The 22,968-nt window shown below is 41.8% G+C and overlaps 1 protein-coding gene across 4 annotated transcripts in view; it reads left to right on the forward strand.

Moving 5' to 3' along the window:
* Positions 1-22,968, forward strand: part of RYR3 (ryanodine receptor 3) — a 658,838-nt gene that overhangs the window by 537,275 nt on the left and 98,595 nt on the right. For all 4 annotated transcript variants that reach the window (XM_075844915.1, XM_075844916.1, XM_075844917.1 and 1 more), the window contains 2 exons: positions 10,378-10,484; positions 11,491-11,542. In XM_075844915.1, coding sequence (XP_075701030.1) covers positions 10,378-10,484; positions 11,491-11,542 — 159 coding nt within the window. The remainder of the gene's footprint in view (positions 1-10,377; positions 10,485-11,490; positions 11,543-22,968) is intronic.

A 22,968-nucleotide genomic window follows, 5' to 3' on the forward strand; every position in this document is an offset into this window, starting at 1 on the left:
TATGCAGTATAATGCCCCCATACACTATAATGCTCCCCATAGCTGCACCCCACCGTATAATGCCCCACACAGTATAATGCCCCCTCATAGCTGCCCCATACAGTATAATGCCACCCATACTTGCCCCCACAGTATAATACCACCCATAGCTGCCCCCACACAGTATAATTCCCACATAGCTGTCCCCACAATATAATGCCCCCATAGCTGTCCCCACACAGTATAATTCCCCCATAGCTGCCCCCGCAATATAATGCCCCCATAGCTGTCCCCACACTATAATACCGCCCATACAGTATAATGCCCCTCATATAGTAAAATGCTCCGATAGCAGCCACAATATCAGCCCCCCTTCCCTACCCAGTATAATGCCCCATAGTGCCTAATAATAACATAATTACTTATATATCCCCGTTTCCACAACGGGTGGATGATCCTTCTCCACTGGTCTGTGCTGTGAGTGACTCAGCGCAGACAGGAGCGATGACGTCACAACATCATGCCTGCCTGCGACGAGCCATTTATGGCAGAGTGAACGCTGGAGCAAGGAGCCGTTGCTCCAGCATTTAAGAAGCGGGACCAGCGCGGTTAGCGCTGTATGGCTATGGGGGCCCTGTGGGCCCCCCAGGCTTAGGGGCCCAGTCGCAATTGCGACCCCTAGAGGTACACCACTGTGTACAGTAGCCTTTGGCAGAGCAGGGGAGCAGGGAGATACCTCCTTGCTCAGTCATAGGGTTCAATAGCATCTGCATCTGAAGGACACAGACACTATTGAATGTGGCGTCGCTACCGGTTGCTAGCGGAGCCTCCGGGCTGGCAGCACAGACTCCCTCATGCCGCGGACCCCGTAGCAGCCGCAATGGCTGTTACAGCGGTAGTTACGCCACTGCCAGGAAGATGAAGCTGAACATAATCTTCCTGTCACGGGGACAATGCTGGAGGCTGAAGAGGTAAATAACCCTCTCAACACTACATGAAATATTAACCCTTCAACTGCCCTAGACCACCTGGGATGTGTTATATTAACAGCTACAATACTCTAGCCAGCAACCTTCGGAACTCCAGTTCTTGTGAAACTACAACCCCCAGCATGCTCTGACAGCCATAGGCTTTATTATTCCAGACAAAGGCTGTCAGTGCATTCTGGGAATTGTAGTTTCACAACAGCTGGAGTGCTGAAGCTTGCTGACCCCTGCTCTGGAAAGTCAGGGATGTTGGCATTGGCCCCTTCAATACTATAGACAACTTGGGAAGTTGATATTAACCCCTTCACTGCCCTAGATCACTAGGGTTGTTAATATGAATCCCTCCACTGCTGTAGACTGCCAGGGTTGTTATTATTATACCCTCAACTACCCTAAACCACCATGGATATAGCCGTCCCCCTGTTGCCCGCATAGATCACCAAGGAGCATAGATTTTTTTAGTGTTAGAGGACCAATAATTCTATTCGCAGGCCAAATTTATCAAGACATTGTATGCAAAAGACTATTTATCTGGGTGCTTTATGGCTTATTATTTGGGCATAATACAGCAATATTTATTGGTGTTTCAGATTATCCGACTTAGAGGGAACAGTGCCCAGGTCCCTAACTGTCTTGCTCACAAAACCATAGGGAATACTTCAGTCGGGTCACCTTCAAACCACAATGTGTCGCATGCCCTCTCTCAATATAGCACACTGACATATGGGATGCAGCTCAACTATCGCATACCTAGCAGATAAATCCACACATTTGTATAAAGAAATACACCAAGCAGTAGTGATCATTATTAGTGATGAAGTGACTACAGATGACTTTTTCCATCCTATGGCTGAAGAATGGAACACATTTTCTGGCTGCTAGCCAGTCTAAAAGGCTTAGTATTTACATTGTGGACCCAGACACAAGCACATAGACAGCAATAAAAGAGAGCGTTAGTAACAAATCCTGTTTCTAAGGGCTCATTCAGAGGAGCGTAAAACTCGTCCGTGTGCTGTGCGTGGAAATCACGCACAGCACACGAACCCATTCATTTCAATGGGGCCGTTCACACATATAGGAGTTTTCACGCAGCGTGAAACGTACTGCATGTCCTATATTAGTGCGTTTTCACGCACCTACGCGCCCATTGAAGTCCTACGACTGTAAATAACGGCCTGCAAACATTTTGCGCCTTTTATCGTAATAATCCGGTGTCCCTTTGTGCGCACACACCAGAAGAGGACATCAATGCACAAGCGCGGGATTTTGTGTGCTGGGGGAAGGCGAGGAGCTGTCAATCAAAAGTAAGGACGTGGGGTAAACTCGGAAAGACTTGAGGAATGAAGATATGACTCTTTTCAAATGAAGATATGACTCTTTTATGCTCATTAGCATACGGAGTGGGAACACTAAAATACTGAATACTAAAGCTACAGAGCCGACTAAGAAGACAATTATAAGTTCTATAGAAATGATTTTTCACCCACTTCCACCTGGTATTGCTGGTTTAATAGGTGAAATGCTGGTGACAGGTTCCCTTTAAGGAAATTAATTTAAAGTACTAATTTCCTTGTTGCAGTAATTCTAATGTCTTTTCTGATAGACTGATATGGTAATGGTGGCAGTGACGGTACATATGAGTTATAGTACACAATATTCTAGACCAGTTGTAATTGTGTGGCCATCTGAACTTGAAATTCTACTAATTTTGAAAAAAAATACGGGACCAGTATATTACATTCATGAGTTTTTTTGCAGGCAGAAAAATCTACCTTTTAAATTTCCTTCAGGAATTTTGAGACAGATTTTGACCTGCCTGCACTTTCTATGCTGCGTTTTTCGGCCGCGGCCATTGAGCGAGGAAAAAATGCAGCAAAAACGCTTTCTCTGCCTCCCATTGATTTCATTTGGAGGTCAGAGACGCAACCACAGGAAGAAAGAGCATGTTGCTTTTATATACATTGCACAGTGAGAATTCACTATATAATTTATGTCAGTGCAAGAAATATGAGGTCACTGCCACGGTACAAAGTATGCACCATATTTGTAACTATACTACAACTTAATTAATACAGTATAGGGCAGCAACAAGGGAAACACATTCCTTACAATTCCCCCTAGGGCCAAGGGCACATCAACAATCAATAAAATTACATTTATGATATCGTTTGCCTTTGAGCAGTGGCAGAAAAGCAGCATTTTTCCCTGCAGCTACCCTTCACTAGCTGCCACATAGAGATGTGGCAGGGGCCCGGGCCGGTTTTAGACAAAGTGTGGTCCTGGGCAAAGTTAAAAGTGGAGCCCCAAATGCTGAATTAGGGTTCTGTTCACATCTGCGTCGGAGTTCTGTTGATGGCTTCCGTCAGAACTTTCCATCAGGGGAACCCATGAACGCAAACGAAACTGAAACCATAGCTTTCCGATTGCATTACCACTGATGTGAAGGTTTCCGTTTTTTTGCCGGAAACAATAGCGCAGTCGACTGCGCTATTGATTCGGTCAAAAAAATGGAAACCTTACGGAACGGAGACAAACAGAAACCATTTTCAACAGAAGCATTACCATTGAAATCAATGGTAATGCGAACGGGAGCTATGTTTTCCGTTTGCCTTTCCGTTGATGGGTTCCACCGACGGAAAGGTCTGACAAACCCATCAATAGAAACCAAACGCTGATGTAAACACACCCTTACTGTATCAATACTGCAGTCAATTCAGAAGGAGGTGTGCAGAGAACTCCATCGCTGATTTCTAGCGCGTCCAGGAGTTTTGCAAGCCCCAAAAGCATGTGTCCCCCCTCTCACACAAAAAAGATCTATGTACATATACAGTTATTAAATTATACCACTATACCAGATGAAATATTACCTGCATACTGTTACTGAACACAACTCAATATTATAAGACCAGTATTACCAATAATAATACATTATAAGGTCCAAATAATACCACCACACCATAACCACATAGTAACTGATTAATACCTCCATACTGTTACTGAATAATGCTGCCACACCATAACCGCATAGTGACTGAATAATAGCCCCATTCTTTTACTGAGTAATACCGCCACACCATAACCACAGTGATTGAATAATACCCCCACACTGTTACTGAATAATACCGCCACACCATAACCGCATAGTGACTGAATAATACCCCCATTCTTTTACTGAGTAATACTGCCACACCATAACCCCATAGTGACTGAATAATGGCTATATGGTCAGGAGTTACGAAAACAGAATAGCTAGCTGAGCTACGCGGTTTCTGTAACTCGCATAATACTGAATGGCAGTTACGGAAGCAGCGTAGCATTCGAGCTACGCTGTTTCCGTAACTACCATTCAGTTCTACCATTCAGTTCTATGGGACTTGCGAAAACAGCATAGCTCAGCGTGATACGCTGTTTTCGTAACTCCCGACCATGTAACCTTTTTCATGGTCGGAATTCAGCCGAAACACAGCAGCAGAACGTGGTTTAGGGGGCCCCGTTCTAGAGGTGGGACCCGCAATCTATCTGACATTTAGGACATATCCTGTGGATATGCCCTAAATGTCTCTCATGGGAAAACTCCTTTAATGATTGAAAATTGCTATTCACTCAGTATAATTATATAGAAAAAAATTAAAGCACAAATTACATTTCCCTTTTCAAAATTAATGTTTCAATTTACTTCATACTCTCTGGGGTGTCTAACCCTTTGGAGACACAGGCAATTTTTGTTTTTCCATTGTCGCATTCCAAGAGCCATAACTTTATTTTCCCGTGTATGCGGGCCTGTTTTTTGCAGGACAAGTTGTTATATAATCTAGTGGGAAACAGAAAAAAAAATCATTGCATGGTGGAATGGGAAAAAACTGTGGTTCCTTTCATTGTTTTTGGGGTTTCGTGTTTACCGCATGCAGAATGCGGTAAAAACGACACGTTAACTTAATTGTATGGGTTAGTATGATTATGGCGATACCACATTTATATAGTTTTTTTTATGATGGACTAAGGGTCAGTTCAGACGTCCAGGACAATTGTATATGTCTTATGGTGTGGATTTCATTCAGATTTAAACATCGAATTCATTTCTGTGATGAAAATCCATAATTAATACACATTGAATCCGGCGTGGAATGGGCATTCTGCGGATTTAAAATTTCTATCCGCATCTTTAAATCCACAATGTAAAAATACGCTGCATGTGATTTGGAATTGTAAAAATCTATTTGCATTGTACAGTAAAATTATGCGGATTTGCTCTGCGTATTCTGCAACGCAAATCCACATCAAATCCTGAACGTGTGAACTAGCCCTAATTTTATGAAGAAAAAACTATTTTTTAGAAAACAAAAACATTCTGTCGCCATATTCTGAGAGCCATAACGTTCTTATTTTTTCTGTCGATTGAACAGTTCAAGGGCTTGTTTTTTGAGGGGTGAGCTGTAGGTTTTATTGATACAATTTTTGGGGTACATGAGACTTTTTAGATAAATTTTTATTCCATTTTTTTGGGGGAAGCAAGGTGACTAAAAAATAGCAGTTCTGGCATTGTGTTTCCTGCAGCAGGTTAAATAACGTGATATTTTAAAAGTTCTGACTTTTTCGGATGTGGGTATACCAATTATGTTACTTTTTTATTGTTTTATTATTTTTTTGTGAGAAATACGAAAAAGTTTTTGTTTTAGAATTTAATACGTTTTCAAGTTTTTAACTTTTTTTTTGTCTACCTAGGGGACTTTACCATTTGATCACTAGATCACTCATGCAATGCACTTAATACATATGTATTGCAGTGTATTATCTTTATCTGTGCTTTACTATTAAGCCTTGCCTCTGGAAAAAGTAAAGCACTGAGGGCAGACCTCGAGGCCTTCAAAACGGGCCAGACAGGGACAAGAGGGAGCCCCCTAACCGCTCAGATGTCAGCTGTTGGAGGTGGGTGTCAGCTGTTTGAAACAGCAGGCACCTTCCATGTATAGCGCGGGTTCAGCTCTGGAGCCCATGCCATATTGGAGTAGTACAGTGCTATGGGGTTAATGTACAGTGCTATGGGGTTAATGTTAAATAACTTAATGTGTCAATATAAAAATAATTAAAAGTTATACATTTGATCAATGGTAAAACTAGGTAAAAAAATCTATCACAGAAATGCCAGAAGGAAGAGAAACATCTTTAGAAATTCTGTAATTGTTCCTGAAAACAGATAAACGTACAATAGTATTCTATTTGGTCTACATTCAAATTTTGACAAAAAGAAAACACTTCTTGATAATTTGTAAAGATGTCTCAATATATATTATATAGTGTATGGAATGATTTGGAGTACAGTTTATTTTCATCACAACTAAATTACTTAACAGTAAAGTCGAAGTGTGCCTACAGTCAAAAAGCTTTCAAGTCCTTGTCTGTGTTATCACACCTGGCCTCTCCTCCATACCCCCTCTGTTGAATCGATGTATGAAACCAGGGGTGTATCAATAGGGTGTGCTGATGTAGCAGTCGCATCGGATCCCTGGTGCCCAAGGATTCCCCAGGCCCATTTTCTGCATAAGAAATCACCAGTACTGTAAATAGCATGTGGTAGAGTCCTGATTCCTATCTGGCCCAAAGGTCCTTTGGCCAAATAAGAAGCCACAAGTATTATAAATGGCATATAGCAGGTGGGGTGGACCTAGTACAGATCTTGCATTGGGGCATATTGGCTTCAAATTATGGCTCTGTCTGTAGCTCTTGTAGTTGTAGCTAATCACTACAGAAGTAAAAAAAGAAAATGTTCTGAGTGTTGTGAAGAGGCCCAAAGTGTAGACCAATTCAACTTACAATCTTTCTTCTGCATCCCCAATCATTATTGTTATGATTTTAGTTTGGTTTTTTGTTTGTTTTTTTGGCGGTGGGGGGTATATGATTTATTTTGCTGTCTTCTAATAAGTTCTGTTACCTGCATAAGTAGGACCAATTGTAGGAGTGTAGCACATAGAAAAAGTCTCTTGAACAGCCGTACCTGTAGTTTGTAATTTTTTTTAAATCCCGTTTACAATGTGCAGTAGAAAATCTCATGGTTTTCATGGCATATGTTTTTAAAACTACATCATACAATTTTGATTGCAGTCGTGTCACATTTCTGCTTTGGTTTTGCCTATTTACTCCGAAGAGAGAGAGGATGTCCAGTCGGACAGTCACTTTGCATATGATGTCAGGACTGAAATCCTTTAGTGTAATGCTAGCAGGTAAAAGCGGTCTGCCATTTCCACTCTGAAACGAAGGAACGCTGACTGAGTCATTTTTTTTCATATGTTTTTTCGGGTGGGGGGAGACGACGTGCAGAATGACTACTCATCAGGGGATTGGACAGTCATTTAAATCTATCTAGAACGATACTGCCATTGAGTTAGACTTTAAAAGCTGTGTAAAATGCAAACTATTGTTCTATATGAAACTTTTTTACAGACTTAATACAACTGTTGCCATTTTTAATTTATTTTGACCCTTGATGCTATCTCTGACCAGTAATTATTTTTTCCCTTTCACAATTCTATTTTGTTCTGTTTCAGCTCAGCCAGTACGACTGGTTCCCTGTATGTATCTTGACCAGTTGACTTTGCCCCTGACTTGTTTTAGTCCTGAAAAGGTTATATTGACACTCAGAGCTGGAGCCAACTGTTGTTCTTAATACATTACTATTCACCACCTCAAACTATACGCTGTGCTCTATCACCCATTGCCATCTTCTTCATACATGGTCCCTGTCCACTACCCTGCATGCCATGCATGTCCACAAACATACCAGTCCTTTATGGTGTTATTTCAAAATGAAAACATTCAGTAAGTTGGTTTCAGTTCCTCTCTAAATGAATCTATTTTATTTTACCTTTGTAAAAAGATGACAGTCTTCAGCAGGACAGCCACATACTGCAAGTATCAGTACAAAAAGGAGCTCGGCTTGAGATGGCATTGAGACATCTTTCTTCCAAACCAGCAGTGTTCCTATCTGTTCCCATCCCATCATGCATCTCTCTTAAATGATTCAGAACCAAAGAAAAAGTATAGCACAGTAAGAGTAGCAAAGAAATCCGTTTAAGTCCCTGTGTAGCAGCATTTGTAGAAAAAGAGTCAAACGGATCAAGTATTTTCTTTGATCTGTACTATCCAAAGCTTTCAGTAATAATATAATAATATAGAGCATTTAAACTAAAACCAAAATGTTCTTTTAAGTAATAGTACTTAAAGGGATATTCTACTCTTGGTTAAAATTTAATATTTGTTATACTCCGTCATGAATGGAGGTTTCTCAATTTGGACCACAAATGTCGTCCCTGGCAATGCAGAAATCAGGACTGGCAAAGGGCCTTTTCTGCATTGCTTGTAGCTAGGACCTAAGGAGCGTTTGAGGCACATGTGTCCTGGGTGCCAGGTATAGAGCACCAACAAGGCCTATGTATTTAGACACAGGGCTAGGGCAGTAAACAGAATCTTTTACTTCTGCTTCTGTATCTTGGTAAACTTTATGATGTTGACAGGTCAAAGTGACCACATTTCACTCCAATATTCCAATTCTACCAATGTCGTACTTAAAGAGGCTCTGTCACCAGATTTTGCAACCCCTATCTGCTATTGCAGCAGATAGGTGCTGCAATGTAGATTACAGTAACGTTTTTATTTTTAAAAAACGAGCATTTTTGGCCAAGTTACGACCATTTTTGTATTTATGCAAATGAGGCTTGCAAAAGTCCAAGTGGGCGTGTTTAAAGTAAAAGTCCAACTGGGCGTGTATTATGTGCGTACATCGGGGCGTTTTTACTACTTTTACTAGCTGGGCGTTCTGACGAGAAGTATCATCCACTTCTCTTCAGAACGCCCAGCTTCTGGCAGTGCAGACACAGAGCGTGTTCTCGAGAGATCACGCTGTGACGTCACTCACAGGTCCTGCATCGTGTCGGACGAGCGAGGACACATCGGCACCAGAGGCTACAGTTGATTCTGCAGTAGGATCAGCGTTTGCAGGTAAGTAGCTACATCGACTTACCTGCAAACGCCGATGCTGCTGCAGAATCAACTGTAGCCTCTGGTGCCACATATGCATTTGTATCTATGGTCACCGTACGTTGGATATGTACAACGTGGGTCCGTAATACAGTTTTGTGCATGAGGCTTTAGTCCGAGAAAGAAAATCATTGGTGCTCACATTTTCTTCAGTGTTAAGAAACCCATCTTCGGAGCCAACAACAGTCACACAAAAATTTTTTCGCTTTTGAGTGACGTTAGGCTTTTATTAGCTTTTATAATTGACAATATACATCCAAATTCTTATATCCACTATAGCAGAAATGGTTCAATGACTAAAAGAGAGGTACATGATGGCCTGGAACCTGCTGTCAAAATGGTTGAAGCATGTTACCATCCATTGAGAAATTCTAAAATTGTCATGTCTGAGCATTTATGGAAACTGGTTCACAGAAAGGAAGTGTCATAACATGCAGTAACCAGGCACATTCTTTTTTTAGTGGTGAGTCATGATAAATAAAAACAAATGTCTGGTTGTTGTGAGTTGCACACGTTTGCTTTTTGTGCACCATGCTTCTTAGGCTTCGTTCACATCTGCGTTGGGGTTCCATTCATGGGTTCCATCGGACCTTTTAGTCAGGGGAACCCACGGACGGAAACCATAGCTTTCTGTTTGCATTACCATTAATTTTAATGGTGACGCATCCGTTGCAAATGGTTTCTATTTGTCACCGTTGTGTAAGGTTTCCGTTGTTTTGATATGATGAATAGCATAGTCAACTGCGCTATTGATTCCGTCAAAACAACAGAACCCTTACACAACGGTGACAAATGGAGACCATTTGCAATGGATGCGTCCCCATTAAAATCAATGGTAATGAAAATGGAAAGATATGGTTTCCGTTTTTGTTTTCAGTTTGGTTTCTGTTCATGGGTTCCCCTGACGGAAAGGTCCGATGGAACCCATGAATGGAACCCCGACGCAGATGTGAACGAAGCCTTAATGATCTCACATGAGTTATCTCAACCAACTTTAGTTTCATAAGCTGCATGGACATTTTATGATACGTTACCAGTTTGCTGCAGATTAAGTTGAATATATTGTGCCCCCAGAAGTTGAACTCATTGATAGATTTGTGTTCACATATCCTTTTATTTACTACTGGGAATTCTGAACTCTAAACGGTATTTGGATACAGTCACTAGTAGTAAAGTGCTGGTCATTTCAAGGTTGTGCTTATACGCACAATGCTTGTACTAAAGTTAACATAAGGAGGGGATACCAAGCAAAAGGTGTCAAAAATGTGCTTGACCTTTATTTCAGTCTAGAAAAGGCTAGAGACCGTTCTACATCATGATTTTGGTACTGAGGAATTCATCCATGGTTATAAACTTATGAAATATTCCTTATCTCTCCCAGAATCCTAAGAAGAATGAGGAAGAAGAGGAGGAGGAGACAGAGAAAAAACCTGATCCTCTTCACCAGATCATTTTACACTTCAGTCGCAATGCCCTCACTGAGAGGAGGTACCATAATGACAACTAGTTGGATGGTGGAGGTTGTTTCTGGCTAGATCTAATGTGTAATACACATGGAATAGCATATTTTCCAATGCACAATATTGGCTTTCCCATAATAGTTACGGTGAATACATCTTTGAAAACCCGAGGCAATACTGGTTTTCTGGTATATGCTGCAGTGTAGTCGGCCGATGCAAACATAATTCTGCTGAGAGTACACCTATATTATCTTTTTACCTCCTTGTCCTTGAATTACTACCTCTCTTTAGGTCTTAAATTGAACTCTTGAAATGTTAAAAATTCTATTTGGCCTCTTTGTTATTTATATGAGTCTTTGTGACAACACCAATTAATTGCGGTTTCCAGTTGTCACTTTTGAGGATGGAAATAACTTAAACTAAGAAAAAGCTGAATAGAATGTTTAATAACTTGACAGAAGAGATTCAAAAGACTAAATTACCTCTATTTTTAGGGGAATTTCTTTTGACAATTCCAGGGTGGTGAGGTCTAGGATACATGCGTAAAAGGGGTATTCCCATCTTTTAATTTAATGATGTAATGCCATCACATTATGATTGGGGATCCAGAGACCGAAGAAACCAAAGTTTTCCCTGCATAGTGGCACCATAATCCACCCACTGTACAGGGGACTACAATACAGCTGCATTCAAGAGTATGGGGCTGCGTTGCAGTTTTGTGTACAGCTTGTGGACGAGATCGTGGCTGTGCAGGAAAATACATAAAAGAGCAGCAACGCTTAACTCAAACTAAGGCCCTTTCATTCTAGATCATAGGGGGCCTCTGCAGTTTAGACCCCCTCTCATCAAGAATGGATTGCATATACTACTGGTATGCTATCACTTGCTATGGCAGGAAAACCCCTTTCATTTCCATTTCAAAAAGGTGTATTGGGTAACGTGAAAAAGTGCTGAACTGCTTGAACCTAAGAAGATTTGTTCACTGTAAATTCTATTTTTGTTATTGATTAAGATTGTTTTTGTTTTATCCACAGCAAGCTTGAGGATGACCCCCTGTATACAGCATATGCAGCCATGATGGCAAAGGTGAGTGGCCCACGGACCTTTTTGTAAATGATCCGGCCACTAGGGAAACCTAGTTAATGGTCCTATATATATATATATATATATATATATATATATATATATAATAATTTTAAAAATAGATCCTTGCTTGTATTTTTACTTCAACTTATTGTCTGTAGTTCTTCAATACCTACCATTTGCATGGTATTACATGCAGCAATGCTATGTTTTTATTTCATATACATTCTTATTGCACCATATTATGCTGTTGCACAGAGAAATCGTTTTATTTGTTGTCCATTCCTTGACATGTGTATAGTGCTTGATTCATGGTACCATGAACTGTAAACTTATGAAATCTACTGCTAATCATGCCATTATTTATCCGAGCAGCTTTCAGTCATGTATTGTATGCTTCATACGACAGATGGGTTACACCCTAGAGTTCTTAAAGAGCTTAGTTCAGTTATTTCAGTCCCCCTCTTAATAATATTTAGCGATAATCTAGTGACTGGTATAGTGCCAAGGGACGGGTGCAGGGCAAATGTGTTGCCTATTTTCAAAAAGGGCTCTAGGTCTTCCCCGGGTAATTATAGACCAGTAAGCTTAACATACCATTGTGGGGAAAATGTTTGGGGGGCTATTAAGGGACTATATACAGGATTATGAGACAAAAAATAGTATTATAAGTGACAGCCAGCACGGTTTTACGAAGTACAGAAGTTGTCAAACTAACCTGATTTGTTTTTATGAAGAGGTGAGCAGAAGCCTAGACAGAGGGGCCACTGTGGATATAGTGTTTTTGGACTTTGCAAAGGCATTTGACACTGTCCCTCATAGACGTCTAATGGGTAAATTAAGGACTGTAGGTTTAGAAAGTATAGTTTGTAATTAGATTTAGAATTGTCTCAAGGACCGTATCCAGAGAGTTGTGGTCAATGATTCCTACTCTGAATGGTCCCCGGTTATAAGTGGTGTACCCCAGGGTTGTGTGCTGGGACCACTATTATTCAACTTATTTATTAATGATATAGAGGATGGAATTAATAGCACTATTTCTATTTTGCAGATGACACCAAGTTATGTAGTAATGTTCAGTCTATGGAAAATGTTCGTGAATTGCAAGCGGATTTAAACAAACTGAGTGTTTGGGAGTCCACTTGGCAAATAAAGTTTAATGTAGATAAATATAAAGTTATGCATCTGTGTAGCAACAACCTGCATGCATCATATGTCCTAGGGGGAGCAATACTAGGGGAGTCACTTGTTAAGAAGGATCTGGGTGTACTTGTAGATCATAAACTAAATAACAGCATGCAATGTCAATCAGCTGCTTCAAAGGCCAGCAAGATATTGTTGTCTATTAAAAGGGGCATGGACTCACGGGACAGGGATGTAATATTACCACTTTACAAAGCATTAGTGAGGCCTCATCTAGAATATGCAGTTCAGTTCTGGGCTCCAGTTTATAGAAAGGATGCCCTGGAGTTGGAAAAAATACAAAGAAGAGCAACGAAGCTAATAAGGGGCATGAAGAATCTAAGTTATGAGGAAAGATTAAAAGAATTAAACCTATTTAGCCTTGAAAAAAGACGACTAATGGGGGACGTAGGTAACTTATATAAATATATGAATGGCACATACAAAAAATATGGTGAAATCCGGTTCCATGTAAAGCCCCCTCTAAAAACAAGGGGGCACTCCCTCCATCTGGAGAAAAAAGGTTCAACCTGCAGAGGGGACAAGCCTTCTTTACTGAGAGAACGGTGAATCTATGGAATAGTCACCGCAGGAGCCGTCACAGCAGGGACAGTAGATGGCTTTAGAAAAGGCTTAGATAATTTCCTAGAATGAAAAAATATTAGCTCCTATGTGTAGAGAGGTTTCCCTTCCCTTTTCCCATCCCTAGGTTGAACTTGATGGGCATGTGTCTTTTTTCAACCGTACTATGTAGCTATACATGCTGGCATTATATCTTCCACAGTGGTTATTACCTATCCTAAAGTCCCCAACAGCACATCTGCCATATAGGGAATGTAGGCATTCATGAGTTAGGGAGACAAAAGAAAAGCTATATAGGTTGTAAGGACCACAATGTGTCAAATAGATGAATGATATAGATTAGTCAAAGTAAAATTCTACTGATAGACTAAAAATATAAACAAAATGCCATGGGTTTTCCCCACTTATTAATGGCATATCAGCTTTTTTTTCAGACGCCACATGCTTAGCCGTTGATTATAATGGACTAGCCATGCAGAAAAAAAAAGGAAAGAGTAGAGCCAACGGGCTGTAGGGACACAGCACTTTCCTAGCGCCACTGCCACTTCATTCGTGCTATTAATGTGGGTTGCAGTCTCCCATCAATCAGACATTGATGGCTTATCCTAGAGATTTGCCATCAATGTCTTAGGTGGGTAAGCCCCTTTAAAATAAATATATTATACTTAAGCCCGCTTCCTGTAGTTAAACGGTTATTCCATCACTGTATGATCAGTGGGGGTCTGACCTTTGTGACCACTTCCGATCCTGAGAATGAAGAGGCCGCAGCACTGATTTAACACTATGTCTCCCTTCTAAGCTTTCCCTGCACAACGGTGCTACCGGCCACTCAGCTGTGCAGGGAATTTTAGCCAACCCCATAGACTTGAATGGGGCTGTGCTGCAGTTCCCTGCATAATGGGTGGCCGGGGAGATGCTGTGCCGGGAAAAACAGTGAAGAGGCCACAGTGCAAAAGCAGCACTGTGAACCCTTCATTCTTAGAATTGGCAGGAGTCCCAGAGGTCGGACCCCCACCGATCATAAAGTGATTGCATATCCTAGCAATTTGCCATAACCTTGTAAGATGGTAATAAATCTTTAACTTGTTTTCTCTCAGAGAATCAACAAAACATGTTATCTGACAAAAGGTGCCCAAACTTTTCAATAAGACGTACTTTCATAAAGCTGATTGCATTTCTATGTATTACAGTGTGAGGGGGTTTAGCTACGTAGGATTCATGTTCTCATATAGACGTACACAGTGTATTTATCTTGATTTTGATGTAGTTTCAGTGAAGGTTATTCATTTGTTTCCTTTGTGAGGTTATTTTTATGTTACAGCACTTTATTGTAGTTAAGAATACGAATGTAAAGTAAATTTACCTGTGTTGCCGTTGTCTGCGTCATAGATTGGTTTCATTTCTCTGCCTGTAACTCCGTCTTCACCAATAACTTTGTATTGTCTTCTTTTGACGCTCATGTTCTCAACTGAAGGCCTTTTGAAAAAAGAAAAAAAAATCGCCTCATCTGCTCTAGTATTAGAAAATGATATCAACCTCCAATGCCATTTATTCTGAACAAACAAAGACTGTAATGTCTGAATGTACGAGTGGTTAGTTTACAAGTTGATATGCGGATTGAACTGCAATTCAAACAAATCCTTCTAACAAATTCAGGCACCATTGAAAAATAGATTTTTTGTGAAGAGTGTCAGAGACCATCACAATACTTATATACAGTTAAATATATCATTATTCCATCCAACATATGTGGTTGAAGGAGGAGAAATACTGCATTTCCCATTGCGTTTTCATGCCAATCGCTAATGCCAGTAATCCAAAGCCAGATGTCCCATGTAGTGTCTTCTCCAGTACCATAAATTTGAAGGTTTGTCTCTTGGGACTACTGAAAGAGAAGTGCTCACCCTACTACATACATAGTACAGTTGAAAAAAAGACACATTTACATAAAGTTCAACCAAGGGATGGGGAAGAGTTAAATCATAAAATTTGTTTTATAGCAGTCGGAGCTGTGTTTTTCTGATAAAGAGCTCCAGATCCCCTGCATAGACATGGATTAAAACATAACATGCTGAATACCTGCAGCTGCCACTGGAGGAGGCTTATTGAATACTGCTTATACATCAATGATAAAACAGTATGCAGGGCGCTCATAAACTCCCTCTAGTGGTGGCTGCTAAATCTATGTCTATAGTATGCAGTGGATTTGAAGCTCTGTATCAGAAAAACACACATCCAACTGCTACAAAGATATGTGAAGAAAATAATCTGCACAGAATTTTGCAGCTAATATTGACACAATAGGTAGGCATTCACTTAAAGACCTTTTAAGATGTCAATGTCAGGACCCCTTAATGCAGCCTGCGGCTTGTATACAAATGAAAACTTCTTGAAGGGGTTTTCTACTTTCTGACAACTGATGAACTATCCACCGGATAGGTCATCAGTATATGATCGGTGCGTGTCCAACACTCGGACCCCGCAGCGATCCGCCACTCCGGCTGCCTTCGTTCTCCGGATGTTTGGAACGTTATGCAGTAGTTGGAGCCGGAAGTAGATGGCCCCGACCACTGCATAGCGGCTATTCGGCAGAACTACAGCTCTGTTCCTATTCACTGAAAGAGACTCTGTCACCAGATTATAAATGCCCTATCTCCTACATAATCTGATCGGTGCTGTAATGTAGATAACAGAAGTGGTTTTTATTTTGAAAAACGATAATTTTTTAGCAAGTTATGAGCAATTTTCTGATTGGTCAGCGTCATACACTTCTCTTCACACCCACATGGTCAAAAGTAAAAACACGCCCAGTTGGTCATTAAGAAACGAATTAGCATAAATCTAAAATTGCTCATAACTTGCTAAAAAAATAATAATTTTTCCAAATAAAAACCACTGTTGTTATCTACATTACAGCGCCGATCGCATTATGTAGGAGATAGGGCACTTATAATCTGGTGACAGAGCCTCTTTAAATAGGAGCAGAGCTGCAATACTGCAGCTCGGCCACTATTCTTGGACCAGAGCCATCTGCTTCCGGCAATATCATCCGGTGGAGTGGCGGATTGGTGCAAGGTCCAGGTGTCGGACACGCACAAATCATATACTGATGACCTATCCGGTGGATAGGTCATCAGTTGTCAGAACGTGGAAAACCCCTTTATGTACATTTTTATTACAATGGCAATAACGATATTTCATGTTTCCCTTCCTGAACAGCGCATAAGTATGTTGAGATCATCACATTCAGGCTATGTTCTATGCGGACATTTCAACTAGGACACTGCATTACTTTGGCTACACAATGTAATGAATGTTGAATTGGGTATCCCTTGTTGAGGAAATCATCATGTTATTTTTTATCTCCAAGAATGTCATAGAAAGTAGAAATTAATGAAACTGCTGACGCTTTCTTTTAACTGCTTGCACCCTGGCTAATAATTATGTTAAACACAAACCCTAGCACACATGTTATTCATGAAATAGGAATCCCTGAGCTGATGACTTTTTCCTCAGATTTATTATAAATTAGTCTGGGATGCTATTCATGCTGTGTGTGCCTTTGAACTACAGTGACAAAGAAAGTCCCTGGAGCTTTGTATTTCAGATACAAGGTATTAGCTAGAGAAATGATTCATCACCTGAACACCGTAAAGAAAAGATAACCACAAATCCCAGCATGGGCCTTCTTGATATTTCATGGCATAGGTTATAATGATGCGAGATCACACAGTTTGTGTATCATATGGGTCTGCTTTGTGCCATCATGTTGGAGACGGTGCCTCTGAGACCAGGCAGTTGCTACTTTTGCTACATAGATTATATATGCAGGGAGATCAGAATGTATGTCAGTGCATGCACCAGGACACCGCTCAGAAGGCTTATTAGACTTGGCATTCGCTGCTGGAGAACGCCCAGTGAGCCATAGAGAGGACCCTTGAGGTACAGAATGACAAGGAAGCCGGCAGTGTAGCACATTTGCAACCTTCCTGGAACTGCTGAGCACCTACGGATCTACAGGCAATTATAGGGCAGAGCTGGATGAGCACTGGACATATCTGATCCCGCTCAGTGCCCCTAGCTGCCATCTGGCTGTATTCAGCTATAAGAAACAAGCTAATAGATCAGTCAGCTTGACTCACATGGAAAACATAGGTGTACAGCGTTTTTGAAAATTAGTATCCACAATTAAAATAAGATCCACAAATGTAAAAAGCTATAGTCAACATAAGAAATATATATATAGCGTGATCCAAAATCTTTTAAAAGTTTTACATGCCTATTTTAGCCCTCAAATAAAATGGTCCTTAAAGAGTACATGTCATAAGCTCATATAAGTTTAACTGGTTTACTGACCTTAATAGCGCTGTCTCCCTGATTTCAGCACTGTTTTTATTTTTTTCCTGCCCTCTCTTGTTCCAGAGATATGGCCCACTGTTGTATTGGTTCCCTCTATGCTGTGGTTAGCCAATGGGGTGGAGCTAACTTTCCTGCCTCTGATGCTGACCAATCAGTGCGAGGCAGCTTGAGGGTAGTTTACACCCTTTTGGCCAACTACAGCAAATTAGCATATAGCGAGCCAACACAACAGTGGGCCGGATCTCTGGAACAAGGGGGGGGGGGGCAGTAAAAAAAGAAAAACAGTGCTATAATCAGGAAGACTGTGCTGTTTAGGTCAGTACACCACTTCAACTTATATGACCTAGTGACTGGTCCTCTTTAAAGGGGGTTTCTGAAATGTTACATTTTATATGTTCGTGATCACTGGAGAAAATTATTACAGCATTCGCCTATGTCATCACACTTTCTCTGTTTGAGGATGTTGTGGCCATCAATTTAGGCAGGTCATCAACCGGACCTCGTTGTTGTCTCTATCTGGTTCCAAATAGGTGGGAGAGCATGCAAGGGATACGATGCATCGGAGAGAAACAACACACTTGACACAATATGTAAGTGTAATCAAATTCTCTGGTTTATCAAGGAACAATACATATGTTATATATTATATATTTCATTAAAAGGGGTGTTGGCCATGTCTCCCCCTCCAATCACATAAGAGGGGTCGTGGCCTTTGGTCCATCCAATCATAACGAAAACACTTACACATTGTCACATGATTTATTATAGATGTAGTCATCATATTCTTAGCCACGTGCTCAGAGTTTGTGATAGATTATTTCTGGGAATTAAGAAGAATCTTTACCCTTTGTGGTCAGCCAAAAGAGGAACAAACGTTAGATGTTTATTACACAATTTAGTTTGCAGAATTTTTTTACCTTTATACCTAATCGTTTTAAGACAAGAGAACAAAATGGATTCTTGTTCATAGTAAAAAGACTACAAAAGGAATGACAAAGCACAGACGTCCATCTCAAGGATAATACAGGGAGTTGCCATCTACAGGAGACCAGAAAACAGGCATGGGCAGCAGATCTATCCACAGTAAATGATTATGTGTAACATTAAACGCATTGCGCAAAAAAAAAAAAAATGCGCCTAGTAAAGAAGTTGGACGTTTAGGGATTAGGGGCAAAAACCTGGATAAGACAGCAGAGTAGAAGAAGCTAAAAAGTAGTTGTAAACGATACTCAAAATAGACTTAGCAGTGGAGTGCCACAAAACTCAGTACTGGGCCCAGTTCTTTCCTTTGTTTTTATGAATATTCTTGTAGATGGTATAGAAAGTGTCAGTTTTTGTCACATATACATAATGTTAAGTAATGCACATAGGGCACGGTAATAGAATGACTATATGCATTAAATAGAATACAACTGGAAAGAAGGCAAGAGCAGGACTTGGGTATTGTACTTGGCAGCAAGCTGAGAAGCACCACTTAATGCCAAACAGCAGCTGCAAAAGCAAATAGAGTGCTTCAAAAGTGTATTAAAAGAGAAAAGGACCCCACTTGCTTTTCAGAACATTCTGTAAAATAGGATACAGGGGAGTTCAACTAGGGGGCATGCAACAAGGTAAATAAAAGGAATGGGACATTTATTTGTATGGTCATTATAAAGATTTGGCACATTATTTACCAAGAACTGTAGAAAAGATGAGGGGGACATCTTTTGCATTTAGAGGAGAGGCATATCCATTATCTGTATAGGAAGGGGTTTTTTTTTTATAGTAAGGCCAGGGCTACACAATGACATATCGCTTGCATTGTATTGTGAAGCAATCAGATGTGATATGTAGAATTTGATTTTACAACCCTATGGATAGGGAAATCTCATGTGTTTGCCAATAAATGCACCCTCATAGACTTATACTAGAGGCGATATCCCACTGCATTCTAGTGATAAGCAACCACGATATGTTGCTATGGAGACCCGGCCTTAAAGACAGGGCCTAGTATGCAGCCTGACAGAGGTCAAAAGAACACTCTTTTGATCTCTGTCGGTATAATGGGAGCCAGTGTCGTAACTAGGAAGGACTGGGCTCCATAGCAAACTTTTGACTGGGCCCCCCTCCCCTGGGTGCCACACACAGCCCCCCCCCCCCTGTAGATAATGTCCCCCATAGGTTTTGCCATACAGCCCCCCTTTACACAGTGCTATACAACTCCCCCTGTAGACAGTGCCCCCTTGTAGACAGTGCCATGCAACCTCCACCTCCCCCTGTAGATAGCGACATACAGCCCCCCTGTAAATAGCGCCTCACCTCCCATTTGTAGATAACACCATACTGGCTCCCCTGTAGATAGCCTTATGCAGCCCCCTGTAAATAGCACCACACAGCCTCCTGTAAATAACACCATACAGCCCCCTGTAGATATTGCCATACAGCCCCCCTGTAGATATTGCCATACAGCCCCCCTGTAGATATTGCCATACAGCCCCCCTCTAGATATTGCCATACAGCCCCTTTGTAGATATTTCCATACAGCCTCCCTGTAGATATTGCCATTCAGCCCCCCTGTAGATATTGCCATACAGCCCCCCTGTAGATATTGATATACAGCCCCCCTGTAGATATTGCCATACAGCCCACCTGTAGATATTGCCCATCAGCCCCCCCTGTAGATATTGCCATACAGCCACCCCATTGTAAATAGTGCCATACAACCACCACATTGTAGATAGTGCCATACAGCCCTCGCACTGTAGATACTTCTCTACAACCCCACACTGTAGATACTGCCATACAGCCTCCCCTGTAGATACTGCCATACAGCCCACCCTGTAGATACTGCCATACAGCCCACCCTGTAGATACTGCCATACAGCCCACCCTGTAGATACTGCCATACAGCCCACCCTGTAGATAGGGCCTGTAGATCGCGCCCTTAAAACAAATAAAACCAGAAAACGTTCTACTCACCTAGGTCCTGTTCCTGCGACGAACGGCGCTTCTACACAAGCCTCCTCAAAGCCGACGGGATCCTTGCGTAGACCGGCGTGATCCAGTGACTGAACAAGTGGCTTGTAGCCAATGGCATAGTGTTCAATAGGACGCAGATACTATTGAATGTGGCGTGGCTACCACTGTAGTAGCCGTAGCGGCTGCTAGCTGCTGCACTTGCCACCTCATGCTGCGGGCCCCGTAGCAGTCGCTATGGATGGTACAGCGGTAGTTACGCCACTGATGGTAGCCTACGGGTATATTTGACATATGCACCGGGAACTTTACCGTCGCATGAGTCAAATGTACAGGGAAAATGCAGTGTGAAAGGCACCTTACATAAAATACTGCACTACTACAGTAGGTGTGGTGTATTATGCCTGTAATTGCTATATTGACAGGCAGCCTGTTAGGACCTAAACAGAAGAAAATTCTAAATGAAATACTTCTCTTTCTTGCATCCAGTCTTGGTTTTCGCTTAAAAATGCATGGAAAAACGACACTATGTGAAAGCTGTTTCTTGATCCAGCCCGAACCCCTAACTACCTGCACCTTGACGTACATTTTTATAGCGATTATTGCGCTGGCCCAAAAGCTGTGCCCGGTGCATCAGCAGCAGGTACCGACTGTACTACTATACAGGTAACATTGCGCTGCAACGGGCAGGATCGGAGATTACTCAGGCCCTTGCCGTTTAACCCCTTAGATGCCGCGGCCAGTAGAGACCTCCGTATCTAAGAAGTTTAACAGATAGAGGGGACTCCCCTTTGTCTTCCCATCGGCACCCCTGCAACACTATCACGGGGTGTCGATGGTTTTTCATGGCGGCCAGGGCCTAACAACGTCACAGCCCAATAGACTATCACTTTTACACTGACAGGCACTAATGCTTTGTTATATGAAGTATACCATAGCATTATATAAGTGAAGATCGCATTATGAAGTCCCCTGGGGGAAGACTTAAAAACATTTTTTTTTACATGGAATTTGCTATGGGTGCACAAGTAGTAAAACAAAGAAAAAAAACCTATGCATATTTAATATCGATGTAATCATACCGGACCATAGAATAAATGATATGTTATTTGTGCTGCACAATGAACGGCGTAAATTTAAAAAGTAGTAAAACGGAATTGCTATTTTTTTCTCATTCCAACCCAAAGAAAGCTAATAAAAGTTGATCAATAATTTATATGTACCTTCAAAATTGAGTTGTCTTGAAAAGAAATAAGCCCTCATACAGTCACATTGACAGAAAAATATAAAAGTGGCTCTCATATATGAACAGTGACATCAGGGGCAACGCCTGAAGCGCAATCCCTGGCCAGAGGGATTCCGCTCCTACAGGGAGCTACAGTGGCACTATCTACAGGGGGGGTTCCATCTAAGCGGGGTGCTACCTACAAGGGGGCAGTGGCACTACCTACAGGTGGCTTTATGGCACTACCTACAAGGGGGCTGTGTGGCACTATCTACAGGGGGCACTGTGGCACTATCTACAGGGGGCACTGTGGCACTATCTACAGGGGGCACTGTGGCACTATCTACAGGGGGCACTGTGGCACTATCTACAGGGGGCACTGTGGAACTATCTACAGGGGGCACTGTGGCACTATCTACAGGGGGCACTGTGGCACTATCTACAGGGGGCACTGTGGCACTATCTACAGGGGCCTGTGTGGCACTATCTATAGGGGGCTGTGTGGCACTATCTACAGAGGCCAGTGCGTGGCATTTCCTACAGAGGCCAGTGCGTGGCATTTCCTACAGAGGCCAGTGCGTGGCATTTCCTACAGAGGCCAGTGCGTGGCATTTCCTACAGAGGCCAGTGCGTGGCATTTCCTACAGAGGCCAGTGCGTGGCATTTCCTACAGAGGCCAGTGCGTGGCATTTCCTACAGAGGCCAGCGTGTGGCATTATCTACAGAGGGAAGCGTGTGGCATTATCTACAGAGGAAAGCGTGTGGCATTATCTACAGAGGGAAGTGTGTGACATTATCTACAGAGGGAAGTGTGTGGCACTATCTACAGAGTGAAGTGTGTGGCACTATCTACAGAGTGAAGTGTGTGGCATTATCTACAGACACCAGTGTGTGGCATTATCTACAGACACCAGTGTGTGGCATTATCTACAGAGGGCAGTGTGTGGCATTATCTACAGAGGGAAGTGTGGGGCATTATCTACAGAGGCCAGTGTGTGGCATTATCTACAGAGGGCAGTGTGGGGCATTATCTACAGAGGGCAGTGTGTGGCATTATCTACAGAGGGCAGTGTGGGGCATTATCTACAGAGGGAAGTGTGTGGCATTATCTACAGAGGAAGTGTGT

Source organism: Rhinoderma darwinii, chromosome 12 (genome assembly GCF_050947455.1).
Source record: "Rhinoderma darwinii isolate aRhiDar2 chromosome 12, aRhiDar2.hap1, whole genome shotgun sequence".
Classification (NCBI taxonomy): domain Eukaryota; kingdom Metazoa; phylum Chordata; class Amphibia; order Anura; family Rhinodermatidae; genus Rhinoderma; species Rhinoderma darwinii.